Genomic DNA, 18,472 nt, shown 5'->3' with positions numbered 1-18,472 from the left:
TTCAAATTTTAGTAAATAATTATTCCTAGATTCAAATGATGAGATTAATTTACAAATTTGGTAAGGTTATTCATGATTGTACGAATATTTGTTAAGGTTATCCATGATTGTACGAATGTTGGTTAAGATTATTCATGATTGTACGAATGTTGGTAAGATTATCCATGATTGTACGAATGTTTGTTAAGGTTATCCATGATTGTACGAATGTTTGTTAAGGTTATCCATGATTGTACGAATGTTTGTTAAGGTTATCCATGATTGTACGAATGACTCTGGAGCTCTGAAATATCAGCATGGCATCATTCTAAGGAATATTTTTGATACACAGGTACTTTTGAAAAATCAGCATGGGGGGTCATCAAACATAATTTATCCCTTTCACTGAAAGGAAAATTTAGATCCGTCAAAAAAAATGGACCTGACGGCGAAAATTTTGTGATATTTAGATCCAAATCAAGATTTAATTGGATGAAAACGCGGATCCAATGGTTTTGGATCATTACTCATGATCAATCTATGTATATATTTGGCTTGTCTGTTTGTCTTATCCGATAAACAAACCGAATTAACAAGCCCCAATACTGTGCTGGACGTCATAAGACCGCCTCAATTTTGAATTTTAAATCACTTGGAAATCAGCGAAATAAAAACAGAAAAATCCGCAAAATTTTACTCAATTAGTTTCTTTACAATGTAAGAATTACGAATGTCGATGGGTCCTGAAGCCTAGTATCTATTCTTTAGATATAAAGTTTAAGTCTCAGAGCTGAAAACTTTAGAATGATGGATATCAAGATTAATGCAAGAAAGAAGTATAAAATTCAACCAATCAGCTTATCATGTTAAGATGTACTCTTTAACTTGTGAAAAACCGTTTTTTTTCTGGTGTTAAAATGGTTTCATATAAATTGAACTAAACAACGATTAAATAAGTGTAAGTTTTGGATTAATGTTTGTTAAGACTAACGTTTAAAATGATTATAGTCCTAACATGTGATAAAATATATTTTTTAATAAGTTCATATTAACATGATTAAATTTATATTTGCTTAAATGCTCTAAAAGCCGGCTAGTAAATAGCTAACTTTTAATTAATCAGATATAAGTTCAATCGATATATCATTGTATCTATAATTGCTATCAAACGTAACATTTATATAGTAGGGATATCCAAAAAAGAGGATTAAGAATAAAATCAAAAGTGTGTACTCAGATTAAGAGATCAGGATTAAGGATATCTCATTCTTAAATCTAAAGTTTTCAGCTCTGTTTGTTTTTTATGCCCGAACATAACTCACAATCCCCACGCGGGACCGAATTGCCTGAAATTTTAATTGGGGGAACTTGGGACAACCACTGGAATGTTGTAAGTTTGGTTTTGAGAGTTTAAGTTGATTGGATCGACTTAAATGGCAACAATTTATTTTCCCGGTAAAATCGACCAAATCGGGTAAACGGTGGGAGTAAGTATGAGTGACCTGGGCAATGCTAGGTTCCCAAGCTAGTTCTAAATAATCATATTTTTGTAGAGTGTTCATCGAGTTCTGCAGATGCAGACACGAAATATCCCCGTCTACCTCACACAGCTCATCTCATTCAACAATCTCTGCAAAGAGTACAAAGCTCCGATTAACAATGCCAAAGATGAGGTAAGCCGTAGATTAGAGCCTGTATTTGGTGCGTGTAGTGGACCGATTATGAATCAGGACCTCCATTTTGACTAGTGATCAAAATGGAGATCACTAACTTGGGATCTATGTTTTTCATTCCGATCCTTGAAGAAGACCAAAATTGTAGGTTGTGCCCTTTAACTTGATATATAGGTCCAAACTCAGCAATTATAATGTTTTAATATAAAGTTTACACTTGCCTGAAATATTCTTTTTTTCAACAAAGAAGCATTTCAGACTAAGGGAACTATGCAGAAATGGGTGCATGGATTTTTGTTTTGTTTGGAACACCCAACTATGCATATATATAATCTATTTATGATACAGAGATCCAGAGATACAGGAAAACAGATGAATAATTTTAGTCAAAAAACATTTATCATGTGGTGCCAAAATAAACGGTTTTTTTATAAAATGATTATGTACTTGTCTTGATGTAAAGGTTGTTTCTTTATAAAATAAGCATTACGAAAGCAGGATTAAAAATATTTTTATGATTTTTTAGATGAAGAAGATATATATCCGTGATAACAAGTTCTGGGCCCGACGTCCACTATCCGATGAGATGATTTACTATGCAGCATCTGATGTTCTTCCTTTAGTTCCGGCACTTCATCAATCATTGAATAGGTAATTAGATCTAGTTCCGGCACTTCATCAATCATTAAATAGGTAATTAGATTTAGTTCCAGCACTTCATGAATCATTAAATAGGTAATTAGATTTAGTTCCGGCACTTCATGAATCATTAAATAGGTAATTAGATTTAGTTCCGACAATTCATCAATCATTCAATAGGTAATTAGATTTAGTTCCGACACTTCATCAATCATTCAATAGGTAATAAGACTTGGTCAAGAGGTCGACACTGGACCAGGAACATACTTGTATACTTAGAGAAGAGTAGTTGGTGTAGCCCCCGCTAGGGGTATTTTGCAACATCTTTTCCACCCAGTCTTCTTCTGTGAATCTCATCATTCTCTCAGGATTAGTTTATCTCAGAAGAAGATAGATATTCATCTAGATTTCTTTTAAATATCTTGATATTTTGGGACTCTCTAACTGGTTCCAATTATCAATGACTCTTTGGGTAAAGAAATTACTTCTGATAGTTCCTGGTTCTGTCATTTATATGTCTCTTGGTTCTCACAGATACTTGATTATCTCTTTAAAACCAGAGTTTATCTCCTTCAACCTCTAAGGTTTTGTAGGTTTGTATTAGATCATATCTAAGACAAATGAAACATAACCATTGTCTATCTAAGACGCATATAAATCTCCAGTGTTCATCTTTGATCTTAGACAGGAAGAAACATCTCCATCTTTGAACTAAGACAAATAGAAACATCTCCATCTTTGATCTTAGACAGGTAGAAACATTTCCATCTTTGATCTAAGACAGGTAGAAACATCTCAATCTTTGATCTAAGACAGGTAGAAACATTTCCATCTTTGATCTAAGACAAGTAGAAACAAAATATATTCACATTTTCTTTAACTTAACCCTAATCTTAATATTGTTTAGTGAACTAAGAGAAGAGTACAGCAGCTTATTTCTTGAACTAGTTGAAGAGCAAATATATTCACATTTTCTCCAGCTCAACCCTAACCTAGCGGACAGGAAGAAGAAGAGAGAACAACCTAGAGTAGAGATAAGGGTTCTTCTCTCTTCTAAGGTAGCAGTGATAAACACTTCTTAGGGAAGTGGGAGGGGATTGAGAGTAGCTTAAAGTGATCTGGATAAAATCTCATATGAAGATTGTAATGTATCGTATAAATATTCCTTACTTACTTTAAAACATTTTTATCAGGGGTGTTCATACATTAACCTTATTCAATGTTTTAGATCATATTCGTTAATTGTGTAATTAATCCTATTAAAAATAACATTCTAACAAATTACGAATTCAGAGCTGGTTACTTTTTAATGGTTGGGATTGGCTAAAATTATTCTCTTCTTGTCAAGAAATAACCCGATATCTTACTGGACAAATCTTCTAAGTTTAATCAATGAGCTATCAGTCAAACTTAACGTTCGTTTTCAATCTACATGTTTAAAGGAAAAAGTGGGTTTTATCTCAATATCCATTAAAAGGGACTATAAGTGTTATTTCAAGCTACCCTCTATGCAAAGATGGCAATGCCGGATTTACATTTATTTTCATTTGTGGTTTCTCTGCGAAAGTGACTTGCACATTTTTTGTTGGTAAGAAGCAATGGAGAAACTCAAAGATATAAAAAACCCTTCTCCATTTTTGATCATATTAAAGTTTTAATTCGGGCATTGCCATATCCATACACTATACAGCCATCAAAAAGTTTAAATTTAAGATTATACCTAATATTTTATGATTATATATGTAGATGGTTGGGTACAGTGGAAAATGTTGTATCAGAACTAAAGATTTACAAGAGAGATTCACGTGCTTGGTAAGCTTTATAATTCATAAACTAGAAATAGTTATCGTTCTGAGTAGAAATAGTATAATACTGTACAGCAGTATTTGTATCGTACACTGTGTTTACTGCACAACTATTTAGGTTCTCTAGTTTACTATCTAGGTATCCCTAGTATAAAACTTTCTAGGTATTCCTAGTGTACGTACACTTATTTAGGTGTCTCTAGTGTACAGTTGTACAACTAGCCTTGCATTCCTAGTGTATAACTGTAAACTTATTTAGGTATCCCTAGTGTACCTCTGTACAACTAACTAGGTATTCCTAGTGTACATTGTACAACTATCTAGATATCCCTAGTGTGCAACTGTACATTGATCTAAATATATCTAGTGTACAACTGTACAACTATCTATATATCCCTAGTGTACAACTGTACACATATCTAGATATCCTTATCGTACAACTGTACAACTATCTAGGTATTCATAATGTACAACTGTACACTTATCTAAGTATCCCTAGTGTAAACTGTACAACTATCTAGGTATCACTACCGACTTGTGGAGGTGGGGATCGTGTACTAGGATTGAAGGGTGAGGATCAAGAACCAATGCTTGAATGTCTAGAGGCAGCTCTACTTAATATTGAAGAGGAAAAATCTCAACCCAGGTTAGATAGTTATTTTAAAGGGACTGTAAGCTTAATTTTAAATGACTCTCAGTGCAAAGATGGCAATGCCCGATTTATAATGGTACCTTAGAAAGCTTTGTCTTATCAAGTATGAATAAGATATACATTATCCATGGTTTTGTTACTTCAAACTTTTATTTACCTTTCGGTTTCTCTGCGTGAGGCGTGAGTGACATGCACATTTCGTGTTTAAAATAGTCAATGGAGAAATTAGAACTTAACCCTTTTCGAGTAAGTCGGTAACATTTTTTATCAGATTAAGGTTTTTAAGGGATCATGATCTAAGGGGCAGAATATCAACTGCAATTTTTTCTTTTAAAAACGATGATCGTAAGTGGCAACTAATGAAAGCTTATTTTATAGACCATGTTTCTGTTTTTTAAATTTGTAATTAAAATAAGCCAAAAAATTTGAAATTTGTCTGCGTTAAAAAAATATTGTTAAAACATTAAGAAATATTCCGTGTCATTGCATTTTTCGAAATGTATAGTCACTTCTCACTATATTCTCTATAACAAACAAGAAATATCCATGCTGGGAAAGTTATTTTTTTTTTAAACCAAACGACGAAATAATTAAGTTTTCGAAAACAATTACTGGGGGTCATTCTCACAAATTGCTTTCTAGAAAACCTGCTGGCTAAGATTCTTTTTTTATGGATGCCGTAGCGAGTTCAGCAGAGTTGTTCATAAAACTCTTCAGACAAAGGGTCTCTAGATCATCTTTAATTTTTGTTATTTTACTTTAGAGATATCCGGTTACTGATACCCAACTATATTATTGAGAGTGAGTTCGGAGCTTCTAAAGAGAAAGTTCAGGATTTGCTTCAGGGAACAGATGTTAAAATTGAGGTCAGACATTATCATTTTTGGTTTATTAATGACGTCATTGCGTCCTTTTTTCAAGTACTTAAATTATAGTTTTCTTTCCCTTTTTGTTCTCATTTATTTCAGCTTATTGAGACATGGTTTTTTAGTAATCTCGCTCTTAATCTTACTCTGTTCTTTTAGAAGATTTGTTTCCATTGCGCTAATAAACTAATGTAAAGGGGTGTTCAGTTTTTGAAAAATCATAGTCCCTCCCTCTCTTTAAAAATTTTTATTTTTGTACCAGAAGTTATTTTATTGTGTTGTTATTCGCTGAATTGGGGAAAATAACTGATTTTTAGGTGAAAATAAGTAAATATTGGGAGGAAAGGGGCGGAAACGTCTTGTATGTTTGTCTGTACCAAAAGAGTGTGTGTAAGTAATACCGAACCGAAAGTGTGTACTGTAGGTTAATACAGTACATAAGAATCTCTGTATTTGTACAGTCTAAGTTAGTACATTTGTTTATTGTTAATTGTTTACTTAGAAATAAGTTTAATATACATGTAATATATTATTTACTATATTGAAGTCAACATTCTAAGCCAAATTTTCATGCAAAGAATATAATTTGATTAAAATTTACAATAAACTACTCGTTATTCAAGCCTAATTATAATTGACGACAGTGTTCTGCAATTTTCTTAACTGTAGTCATGTTGTGTGTCTGTACCAAAAGAGTGTGCGTGTGTAATAATGAACTCGTCTGCAAAGCAGTGCGACTGGCTTTCTCATGCCAGACCAGCGCCATTTCCCTTCCTGTTATTCCTATTCCTTCATCTGAAAGGATTTAAAAACTTCTCTTTTGCTGTCCAATTTTTTCCCTCTATACATCAAAAACTCAAACCTGCTGCATGATATAGTTTTATAATTTCATAGTTTCAAGTATGTGATAAAAATATATATTTTCAAAGTACAAATAGTATTTGTAACTTTAAGAAAAAATTCTCTTTAAAAAAAAATTTGTTCATACAAAAATTCCATCGCCAAATTTATAATTTCTTATTCTTGATTTTCCTTAGATTTCTGCCGAGTGTGCTCCACTGTCTACTGAGAGAGTAGTTCAAGTGGTTGGTCTACTTGAAGATGTAATGGCCGCGGCTAAACTTATTTATGACAAGGTTCAAACCTGCAGCTTAAAGGTTGGTTGAAAAGTAAAAAAAAAAAAAAAAAAAAAAATTATGAAACATTTAATATTATTTTTCAGCTTAGATCGTCGTTCTATAATAATTGTCTTTTGAGAATAACCTTGATAAACGTCATGAGCTGTTATTTTAGAATTTATTTGTTAATAGCTTAGCATCAATTTTTAACCGATCTTCGGTATTTGTAAATGTTACATAATTTTTAAACTTTCTGATCTAAAGGTTCAAACTTTTTATCATGTTTTCAGCTAATTTTATTCTTGTTTAAAGTTTTAGAATTCCGTTGATGTTAATTGGGAATAAACAGTTTATTTTTATTGTTTGCACCATTTTTTAAGTATATCAAAAAAAAATTGGTCTAAATCGAGGCTCTGGCATCAATCAACTGTTATTTTAGTGACACCGTGTATTTTTAGAGTAAACAGTCTAAGTACTCTGCCAAGAACTACGATGCATCAAGGTGTGCTGAATATCTAGGCTGGGTTCAAGACAAGGAGGATGAAGGGAGGGGGGAAAGGAGGGGAGGGGATGGAAGAGGAAGACGAGGAGGGGGTCGAGGACAAAGAAGAGGAGGGTCTGGACGAGGAGAAAGAGGTTCATTCCGAGGAAATAGAGATTCCTATAGAGGAGGAGCAGGAGGTGGAGGAGGTGGTTCAGGTAGAGGGTACAGAGGGCCTGATACAGGAAGTAAACATGAGAACGGAAATGGTGGATCATATGATCAGGAAAAGAGCAATGATGCCACAGAAATCAATGAGGTGTTTGAAACCCAGACTTCTGTAAAACAGCATGAACAGGTGGAAAAACATAGCAATGATGACACAGAAATCAATGAAGTGATTGAAACTCAGAATTCTGGAAAACAGGTGGGAAAACAGAGCAATGATGACACGAAAATCAATGAGGTGATTGAAACGCAGAATTCTGTAAAACAGCATGAACAGGTGGAAAAACAGAGCTTTCATTCTGACGAAAAGCCTTTAAAACACAGTGATAAAAAACAGGATTGTCAGAAAATTTCAAATCTAGAAGTTCTTGACAATTTTCCAGTGATCAAGAAGGAGACCATTGAAGATTTAGAAAAGATTGAACAATTTCCTGAAGAGAAGAGCATCAATGATTCTATGATGTCTTGGGTGGATGTTAATTCTGAAACGGAGAATCCTATGATTCAATGCGACCATGTGGAAATCAATCCGAGCAGAAAAAGTGTTGCTTGGAAGTGGACCAAGCGACGAAGTTGTGCTGTAGGCAGAGGAGTGAAGAGAAGATTCGATGAGGTTGATTGGAGAGGGGTGAGAGGAGGAGTGTGGAAGGGAACGAGGAGAACGGTTGGGTTTACTCTCAGTGCAGCAAGGCTTGCCTTGGTTGGTGGCTGGAAACTAACGAAAGGTTCTTTCAAGTTAATTAAGTTTCTCTTTTCTGAAAGCAATAAAGAAAATGCGAGAACTAGTCAGAGGAATGGCGGGAGTAGAAGCAGAAATAACAAGAGAAGAACCAATCTATCCAGAAACAAAAATGGAAGGGAATTAAACGGAATCAAAAAGAAGAAAAGCACAAATAGGAATGTAAAAAATCCTGGTATGATGGAAGGTGAAAAGGGAAATGGCAGAAAAGATACTGATAAGAGGCTAAACCAGAACATAGGAAATGGAGAAAGCAAAAGAAATGGTCGGAAAGAAGGATCAAGAGCTGGACCTGGACTTGGTGGGAAACCTCCTGGAAAGAAAGTCCCCGTAGGAGAAGGATCAAGAGATGGACCTGGACCTTGTGGGAAACCGCCTGGAAAGAAAGTCCCCGTAGGAGAAGGATCAAGAGCTGGACCTGGACTTGGTGGGAAACTTCCTGGAAAGAAAGACCCCGTAGGAGAAGGATCAAGAGCTGGACTTGTACCAGCTGGTAAACCTCCTGGTCAGAAAGTCCCTGTCGGAGAAGGACCTAGTGTGATGAACCAAGTTGAAAAAACCAGTTTAAAACCTAAATATGACTCCTCAATACTTCAATCCAATGGTTTTCAGTTTAATTTCTCAGAAAGTCCCCCTTTTTTTACTTCAGAGCTTCATTTTAACTCGGCTCAATGTTATATGAGAAGTATTTAAAAATGCCTCTATTAAAGCTGAATTTATGCAACTATTTTTTTAAACCAATTTTCTTGATTTGAGTAAAACTGACTTATCAAGCTTCTAAATATACATCATAGGTCGAAGTATTGGGTGTCTAGGAATTAAAGCTTGAGAAATTCTCAAGATTATCAATGATAAAAATGGTGCTAAAAACACATTACCCATCAAAATAATGTAACGTAATGTTTATGTAACTTCTTGAAATCCTCCTTTTTTAACTTCCTTCGCACAGATGTTTATTTAAAACGATTAACCTTTTTGAAAACAGCTGTATGACCAGTACTATTCAAAACTTACCCGTGTTTAATGTTCATGATCAATATAAAAGCTGTTTTATCCCCATTCATTGCCAATAAGACATAACTAAATTAATAGATTGATTGATAATAATAATGAAAATCCTTAGAGTCAGACACATAAAACTGTTCAATAGGAAGACGACATTTAAGCAATAATATTGGTATTTTATGTCGTAATATAGGATAAAACATTTAGCTTGGAAATTAAATGAACGGGTAAAACTGGTCTGTTGATACTGCACAATTTTTCTATTCCATGTTCATTGTTCATTGGTCTATTTAAAATCTACACTAAAGTCTAGCAGTCGTTGTCCTGTTCCACAGGTTTATGGGTCCCCCGCCGGGTTTTGCATATTCAATGCAAGAAAGAAATTATCCAAGTGATAATTATCTGTGATATAATCACCTTTGATTCGCCCCAACGTGATTTTTGTTTCTATTATGCGACCTATGATGATTAGTGATTATTTTCAGAGCTATGCATAAACGTGCTTTTGAGGATTATGACGGAGGATTCGGAGGGAAAAGGTCTAAAACCTCCGGAGGCAGACCAGAGATAAGAGTCCTCCTGCCCAGTAAGGTCAACGATATTTTTATTTAATAAGATTACGTGTACGTCCCCAAAACTCTGATTGATTTATTGATTAATTGATTAATCTTTTCTAACTTCTCAATTATTAAAAAATATCCTGGGGAAATGATTTTTGGGAATAATTAGAAAATTAAGTGACATATGGTTCAGATTTATAACATTATTATATTATGTATAGATCGCTGGTTCCGTGATCGGCAAGGGAGGGAAGAACATTCAGCAGCTTAGATCTGAATATGGCTGCACAGTAAGTTCTTGATTTATAAACCTTTTAAAAATTTGTTTTCTCTGTTTTCGGTCTGCACAGAAGAAGCTTGTTTTCAATCGTATGACTCCTGATTATCTTATAGATGTATTGTTGTTTATTTATTCATTCATATATTTTGTGTATCTAATTTTTCTGAAAAAATCGCTAGTACTATACTATCTAAATATAGTGAGCAAGATCTCATGGCGCATGTTATCAACTAAATGCAAATATAGTGCTTACAAACTGATGTATATATTTTATAGCCCCAAAAACTCGTTTGGGCCAAAAAGTCGGATCGCCGTACTATTCTATTTGCGGTTTTATAATAATAATATGTGCATCACCCAGTAGAAATTTTATCTTTGCTTGAATTTATTTGACCTTCATTGTAAATAAAATAAAAAATTGTAAAAATACATTTATTGTGTACGAAATATGATAAATATGATTATTTACAATAATTTGTGCCAACTATTGTATTTGCGTAGGTGCGTATCCCTGATTGTCCTGGGGGTCCTGAGCGTATTCTAGAGATAAGTGGGGAAAGCTATGACCCTCTTCTACCCTGCCTACAGGCTGCAGTACCGTACATGTACGAGGGGTTAGATGATACGCCGGACAAGTAAGTTTTGCAAAGATTTGTCCCCCACCCCCACTTCCCGCACCTTGCCCATTTGTTCGTCTTTGATTTCCTTCACATACGCTGATGTTTTTGGTGTTTTTGTTGTTGTTGACATCAAGGAGCACTTGGGAAATCCCTGGCTTCTTGAATTAAATTGAATTGAATTGAATCGAATTGTGAACTAAGTGATCCTGTATCATTATTAGTTATTATTATCTCAATTTTGCCACTTAATCTTTGGAAATCTTTTAGCACAAGTTGAATGTTAGTTCAAATGAACATAAGTCCAAACGAACGTTAGTTCAATCAATCATTAGTCCAATTGATTTAAAAGAGACAATGGGGAATCGGGCATTTTCTTCTTTAAATGGAGATGGAGGACAGCTTGAAATGTTTTCGACAGCACTTCCATTTTAATATTTATATAGAAAAAAATAGATGTTAATATACTTATTTTTTAGAGAACTAAGATTCCTGATTCATCAATCTATTGCTGGAGGAGTTATTGGTAAAGGTGGAGAGAAGATTAAAGAGATCAGACAAACTACTGGAGCTGGAGTGAAGGTACAGTTTTCATTCACTATCTAGGGACCATAGACCTAGTTTCAAGGGACCATCCATTTATAGAAAGGTCTGAGCGATTTTATCGGTATCCTTTGTGCTTGTGTTTAGTCATTGATTAAGACACTGTAGAGTGTAGAGGATCCTTGCGGATTTTTTTTCAGATAGAAAACTACGATATTTTCCATTTTGTTACTCAAGAATTTGAAAGGGTACCGTTGTGAATTGTACATTCTTTTCTTCAATATAAATAGATAATCAATTACAAGGACTCGCTTCAGAATTGATTTGGTTTAATCAGTTTGGATTTGAAGAGTAGAAATAGAAGAAACAGGATGATTTGATTCCAGACTTAGATTTGATTTGTTTCCAGAAGTTAAAACTAGAATACATTTTTCGCCTAAATCCCCAATATGAATTTTTAACGATAGTTCTAACACTTAAAAAAGCAAAGACTAATGAGATGATTTATTAAGGTTTCCTCTAATTGTGCTCCTCAGTCTACAGACAGAGTTGTTCAGGTAATAGAGGGCAGAAGGTTGCAGTGGGGGGGGGGGAGTTGTATAGGGGGCATAAGAGTGCAGGTGGGGGGGTGAAGTTGAATCTCAGTTAGTAAGTTTTTATCTACAATTGGTTTACACTTTTGTCGAATTGGAAAACTAATAATTTTAATACAGGCTTTCATCCTAAATATCTCAATTATAACAGGACTTGTTTTATACAAGATTATACCCTGTTCATATTTTATACCTCTAGTTGACCAGAAGAGTAAACCTCTAGTTGAAATACCGTTTAGCTAGCCATAACGACATACTAAATTCATAGCTTAAATTTAAAAAAAGAATTAAAGACAAATTTTAGGAAATAACGTGAAATCCACGAAAAGATAATTAATGATTAAAAGAAATGAGAGTGCAATTACGACGGAGTTAATCCGAATAGGGGAGGGGTACCGACTGAGTGCGTTATGCACAGAATTGAATTAAAAGTTTCGGCCTCAGATCCCTTAATTAATCTAGTTGACTGGGTCCCTGGATAAGATAATGGCTGCAGCTGAAGAAGTTTACGAGAAGGTTAAAACTACCGATATCAAGGTTAGCTAACTCTTCTTATACATGTATTTCAATCTTTATCTTGTCTATTTCCACACAAAACTTAATTATCTTGATTGAAATATTTTTTAAGACAAACACTCACAATTGAGGGCTTTCGTGATTTTGACACTAGTTTTCAAGAATTCGACTCTTCAAACCTCAACATCTATTTGTTTTCAAGAAAAGCTTAATTTATCAGTATAAACATAAAATAATGGACAGCTTCGTTGAAAACATAACATATTTTTTTTTGGGGGGGGGGGATTATTTGATTTGTTTATAATCTCAGACCTCCTGTCCATGTAAGATTGTTAACGGGTATACATTTTAGGGCGAGGAGATGAAATATGATCCTCTGAACTTTGATGCTGCCGGAGCCTCCGACTATCTGGGTTGGGGAGGATCTGATGGACTCGGAGGATTCGGAGGAGGACGAGGTGGTGGAGGGCGAGGTGGCGGAGGACGCGGCAGGGCCCCAGGTACTAATTTTCTTTGTTAATAGAGATGAATAAGAAAATTTATGAAGACGGTTTTTTTCGTTTTAAAAAACTTTAAGCAAAATTACACTGTAAAATGTTCCATATTTTGTTTTCTTATTTGAATTGAATTTCCAAACCGAATATTTCATTATAACCTTATCTTCAATAAAGGGCTTATGAACGATCGGTCACCTTGATGATAGCGCTGGGTTTAAAAAAAACTCGGTTTTTAGATAAAAAAAACCCCCAGCCTATTGGTTTTTTTTTATTTTGTTGGGCTTTTTTTGGATGTTTCCATTTGAAAGTATTTAAAACTTGCTAATATTCATACTTCTCATAATAATAAGACTATTTAAGTAATAGGTGAACTTTATAGTTACGAAAAATTAAAATGTTGTGATAATAGGCTAAAATCAATAATCATAAATAATTGCTCTTCATTTCTTTTTCGGATCCTATGCATTGCATTGGGGGAATACTGCAATTTTTTTACATTACTGTTCTTTAAATTTCAGACTACTTCTATATTTTACTTGGATACATATATCTGATTGGGGGGTGTTTGTATAAAATGCCTTCTTTTTGAGCGAAAATTTTATGTACAAATTAAAAGAAAATGGTATTGAAGGCTTTGAGAGCTAGTTTTTGCATTTTTTTGAGACTTTTCAGATTATTAAATGCCTTTTTTTTCGAAATTAGAAAATGTAAATACTTTTAAACTGGAAGTTTTGGCGGTAGTGAGATTTGAAATTCCAAAATGAGAATATAAAATTTCAACTTTTATTTTCAAACTGTGGTATTGGCGGTAGTGAGATTTGAAAATCAAAAATCCAAATAAAATAAAAAGTTTAAATTTTATATTCTCAGTTTGGATTTTGAAATCTCACTACCGCCAATAAAAGTTGAAATTTTATATTCTCAGTTTGGATTTTGAAATCTCACTACCGCCAATACCACAGTTTGAAAATAAAAGTTGAAATTTTTTATTTGGATTTTTGATTTTCAAATCTCACTACCCTCAATACCACAGTTTAAAAATATAAGTTGAAATTTTTTATTCAAATCTCACTACCGCCATTACCACAGTTTGAAAATAAAAGTTTAAATTTTATATTCTCATTTGGGATTTTCAAATCTCACTACCGCCAATACCACATACAGAGTGACCAGGTTAACTACTTGGATTAATTCAAATTTTTTTTTGAATAACTCAATATTGGTTTTTTTGGTCTTTTTTTATGCCAACCCTGGATAGCAGTTACCTTAATTTTTATGCTTATAAATAGTTTCCCCACTAACGTAGATTGTTTTCCAGGAGGCAGAGGAGGTATGGGAATGGGAGTTGGAATGGGAATGGGTTACGGAGGTGGTATGGGAGGAGGTATGGGTGGAGGTATGGGTGGAGGCATGCCACGTGGAAGGGGTATGGGAGGAGGCAGAGGTATGCCTGGAGGTCGAGGGGGAGGTTTTGGAGGCCCAGGATTTGGAGGAGGTTATGGTGGGGACTTTGGATATGGAGGAGGCGAAGCTGGAGGATATGGAGGCGGATATGGAGGATACGGGGAACCGAGTTCGGGGTATGGAGCACCACAGGAAGACTATGGAGCGGCGGGTGGTTTTGGAGCTGGAGGTTACGGTGCCGGTGGTGGATTTGGAGGTAGAGGTGGTGGTTTCGGAGGTGGTTTTGGAGGTGGAGCTGAAGGGTTCGGAGGACCTAAACGAGGATTCAAGAGCGAAGTAGAAACTGGAGGAAATACTCTTCAGTTCTCCGAGTCCAGTAACTCCACCCAAGTGACTATACCGAATGATTTGGCTGGAGCTATCATAGGACCTGGAGGACAGAGGATCAGGAAGATCAGAAATGACTCCCTTGCTCAAATTTCTATTGCTGAACCTGAGCAGGGTTCTAAGGAGCGTGTGATCACTATCACCGGGGATCCGGAGGCAATTCAGACTGCTCAGTATCTTCTACAGCAGTGTGTAAGGGAGTATGGACCAGGAAGATTCTAGATGAATCCTTACTCTGCATCATGGATCCCAATATAGATCTCTTCTCACCATGAAGGATCTTATCTGTACATTAAACTGAACTTGAGCTCTGGTTTCTGTTTTAGATTTGTTTGGTATGTTTGACTGTTATTGTTTGATAATCATTTGGTTTTTTAATTATTCCCATTAATTTAATAAATAACATTCTCATATAATCCCTTACTTTACGCTAAAAATATTTTAAAGGATTTTAAAATAGTGCCTTTTCTGTTTAATATTATGTAAAAATGCCCTTGCCCTGGCACTTGCGAAGACGATGATGCCCTGAACCCCTTGACCCCTGGATGTCAGTGAACCCCTGGATGGCCCGATACCCCTTGGCCCCTGATGGCATTGAACACCTGTGCCTTAGGATCGCGAGGATCCATTGGCTCTTCATGACATGGAACCCCTTGGCCTAAATGGCCCGGAACAAAGTCCTACGGAACCCCCTGGCTAAAATGGACTGGAACCCCTAAGCCCTTGCTGGCTCGGAAAACCCTGGATGGTCATGTACTCTAGGCCCCTGAATGGCCCCGTACATATTGCCCTCTGTATGAACCTGAACTAGTTGGCCCATTGATTGTCCCGAACCTGAGCCCCAGTCTCCTGGACAACCCAGAATCAATTGATGACCCTACACCGTCCCTCTTCTTTGATTCTATTGACTCTAAAGGAACCCCTTAAATCAGGGTTATTCACCTTATTCTTCCCCGGCCCTGTTGGACTGTAGCCTCGCCACAATTCTATCCGGACCCTGCCAATCTCTACCCCGGCCCTGTCCACCTGTACCCTGACTCTGTCCACCTATACCCTTGCCCTGACCACCTGTACCCTGGCCCTATCCGAATTAACCCTTATGACCCTGTCTGATTCTACTCTAACCATATCTGATTGCTATGGTCCCTTCTGGTTCTATTCATCCTTGCCCTTGCCCAACCTGATACTACCCTGGCCTTACTTGATACTATACTGACCCAACCTGATACTACCCTGGCCCTACTTAATACTATACTGGCCCAACCTGATACTGCCCTGGACCAACCTGATACTGCCCCAGACCAACCTGATACTACCCTTGCCCAACCTGATACTACCCTAGTCCAATCTGATACTTTCCCTGGTCCAACCTGATACTACCCTGGCCCAACCTGATGCTACCCTGGCCCTACTTAATACTATACTGGCCCAACCTGATACTGCCCTGGCCTAACCAGATACTGTCCTGGCCCAGCCTGATACTTCCCTGGCCCAACCAGATACCACCCTGGCCCAATCCCAGGTCCCTGCAAAGATAACCAACCCAGTAAGTACAATTATTAATTCCATAAAAGGCCATAGAAAAATTTACCCTTTATATTAAGTTAAAAAATAATTTCGAAAAATTTAATTTTGTTTATGATTAATCAATAAATTAATCAATGAATAACAATCAATATTTTAGACCTAAGAAGAAAATTTCTGGATGTTGGATTGAATTTATGTTATCTTGCCTGCTGACCATTCTGGTAAGTTATATTAATTTTAAAAACTGACATGAAAAAAGTTTCCGTTAGTTTGTTGAATATTTTTATTTTGTATATATCCTTATTTAACATTATTTTCTTTTTCAGTGAAAGTTCGCTTTAGCGCCGTTCATAAAAATTATGTTAAGATTTTTTCAAATTCATTGAATTTTATTTTATATGTAAACTATTTGTTGAATTTTAATTATTTTCAGGTTGTTTGAAATTCAAGGACGTCACCTCTATGTATGATGAAATATTAAATATTTAAAAATTGTATATTTGAAACACGAAATTAGTTTATTGTTATTGAAATGTTTTTAAATTATGAAATAAAAATATTGAAATGTAAGAAATAAAATGTAAATTTCAGATAAAATGGCAGTTTGTCTGGTTCAAGGGGCAAGCCGAGGGATTGGATTAGAATTCTGCAGAGTTCTCAGGTTCTACCTCATCTTGATTTATGAGATGCACTCTTCACTCTTCATATATTGTATTTTACACAACTTCATTTCTCGCATTATTTTTTCTTGCATTGTATTTCATAGAATTATAGTTCTAACATTGTAATTACAGAAATTTATTCCTAACATTGTGTTTATGAAATTCATTTCTTACAATGTGTTTATGAACTTCATTTCTCGCCTTATTTTATCTTAAATTGTATTTCATAGAATTATAGTTCTATCATTGTAATTACAGAAATTTATTCCTAACATTGTGTTAAAGAACTTCATTTCTTACATTGTGTTTTAAAGATTCTTAATCATAGTGTTTACCAGATCTTCATGAACAATCTCTTTTACAGAATTTCATCTCTCTTTGTCTTTTACAGAATTTTATTCCTTATATTGTGTTTCACAGAACTCCATTCCTCACATTTGTGTTTTTCAGAACTTCATTCTTCACATTGTGTTTCACAGAACTATATTCCTCACATTGTGTTTCACAGAACTATATTCCTCACATTGTGTTTCACAAAACTATATTCCTCACATTGTTTTTCACAGAACTAAATTCCTCACATTGTGTTTCACATACCTATATTCCTCACATTATGTTTTACAAAACTATATTCCTCACATTGTGCTTCGCATACCTATATTCCTCAAATTGTGTTTCACAACTTTATTCCTCACACTGTTTCACAGAACTATATTCCTCACACTGTGTTTCACAGAACTATATTCCTCACATTGTGTTTTATAGAACTTCACTCTTCACATTGTGTTTCACAGAACTATATTCCTCACATTGTGTTTTATAGAACTTCACTCTTCACATTGTGTTTTACAGAACTATATTCCTCACATTGTGTTTTATAGATCTTCATTTCTCACATTGTGTTTTACAGAACTATATTCCTCACATTGTGTTTTATAGATCTTCATCACATTGTGTTTTACAGAACTATATTCCTCACATTGTGTTTTATAGATCTTCATTTCTCACATTGTGTTTTTACAAAATTTATTTCCTCACATAGAGTTTAACATTGTTGCGGCACATTCTTTTTAAAAATTATTGAGAGGGATAGACAAATTATTATCTAAAGTAAGAACATTTTTTGGTAACTAAAGTTTTACTACAGGGTTCCAAAAAAACGTTGCTATCGTAAATTTCGTTGCATATTTGGTTCAAAAATTTCCAAAAAATTCCCAACTTTTTTTATGGATAAAAGTTTGCATGTTATTATGTTACAAATCATTATAAGTTTAGAAATTAAAATTAATTTTATTTGGTGTAGCGAAATCCGTAAATCATCTGAAAACGTAACTATTCTGAAAAGTATTTTTTTCGAAGGTTTTCTTGACAAGTATTTATTCTTTTTTCTTTTCTTTCTTTTTTTGTAAAAATTCCGACGGATTTAGGTAATCTTTTTATGACTTATATTTTGATTTACCCGGAACTTATGTAACAAAAATAATTTCGAATTTTTTTATGTGGCATGGTGACATCAAAATGGATATTTTTCTTATTTCTTTTAAGTTTGCGTAATAATGTTCAAGTACTGGCTTTGTGTCGAGATCCAGACAATGCAAAACTCAGGAAAATAATCAAAAATATCATTGAGTGATTGAATCATAAATTTATTTTAAATGACGTAACTCTTAAATATGTAGACGACTTTTAGAATCAATTTAT

General features: G+C 34.8%; 2 protein-coding genes across 6 annotated transcripts; both read left to right on the top strand.

Moving 5' to 3' along the window:
- Window positions 1-223: 223 nt before the first annotated feature.
- LOC111702893 (uncharacterized) lies at window positions 224-9,671 on the top strand. 4 transcript variants are annotated; one of them, XM_023474692.1, is made up of 10 exons: window positions 224-331; window positions 1,533-1,652; window positions 2,179-2,303; window positions 3,199-3,349; window positions 4,038-4,103; window positions 4,618-4,742; window positions 5,512-5,614; window positions 6,652-6,771; window positions 7,191-8,784; window positions 8,996-9,671. In XM_023474692.1, exons 1-10 carry the CDS (start codon window positions 227-229, stop codon window positions 9,007-9,009), a joined length of 2,523 nt encoding a protein of 840 aa, XP_023330460.1. In that variant the 5' UTR covers window positions 224-226; the 3' UTR covers window positions 9,010-9,671. The 4 variants fall into 4 exon arrangements, with proteins under 4 accessions (XP_023330460.1, XP_023330461.1, XP_023330459.1 ...); XM_023474693.1 differs by having other exon boundaries at window positions 8,982-9,671; XM_023474691.1 differs by having other exon boundaries at window positions 8,975-9,671.
- LOC111702896 (heterogeneous nuclear ribonucleoprotein K-like) lies at window positions 9,650-16,701 on the top strand. 2 transcript variants are annotated; one of them, XM_023474699.1, is made up of 10 exons: window positions 9,650-9,776; window positions 9,967-10,035; window positions 10,527-10,660; window positions 11,122-11,224; window positions 11,698-11,742; window positions 12,241-12,315; window positions 12,647-12,794; window positions 14,110-14,917; window positions 16,267-16,330; window positions 16,543-16,701. In XM_023474699.1, the coding sequence occupies exons 1-8, from the start codon at window positions 9,675-9,677 to the stop codon at window positions 14,802-14,804; spliced, it is 1,371 nt and encodes a 456-aa protein (XP_023330467.1). In that variant the 5' UTR covers window positions 9,650-9,674; the 3' UTR covers window positions 14,805-14,917; window positions 16,267-16,330; window positions 16,543-16,701. The 2 variants fall into 2 exon arrangements, with proteins under 2 accessions (XP_023330467.1, XP_023330468.1); XM_023474700.1 differs by having other exon boundaries at window positions 14,110-16,128.
- Window positions 16,702-18,472: the final 1,771 nt, after the last annotated feature.

Source organism: Eurytemora carolleeae, unplaced genomic scaffold, assembly GCF_000591075.1.
Source record: "Eurytemora carolleeae unplaced genomic scaffold, Eaff_2.0 scaffold313, whole genome shotgun sequence".
NCBI lineage: Eukaryota > Metazoa > Arthropoda > Copepoda > Calanoida > Temoridae > Eurytemora > Eurytemora carolleeae.
This window is presented reverse-complemented; position numbering and strand designations above follow the sequence as displayed.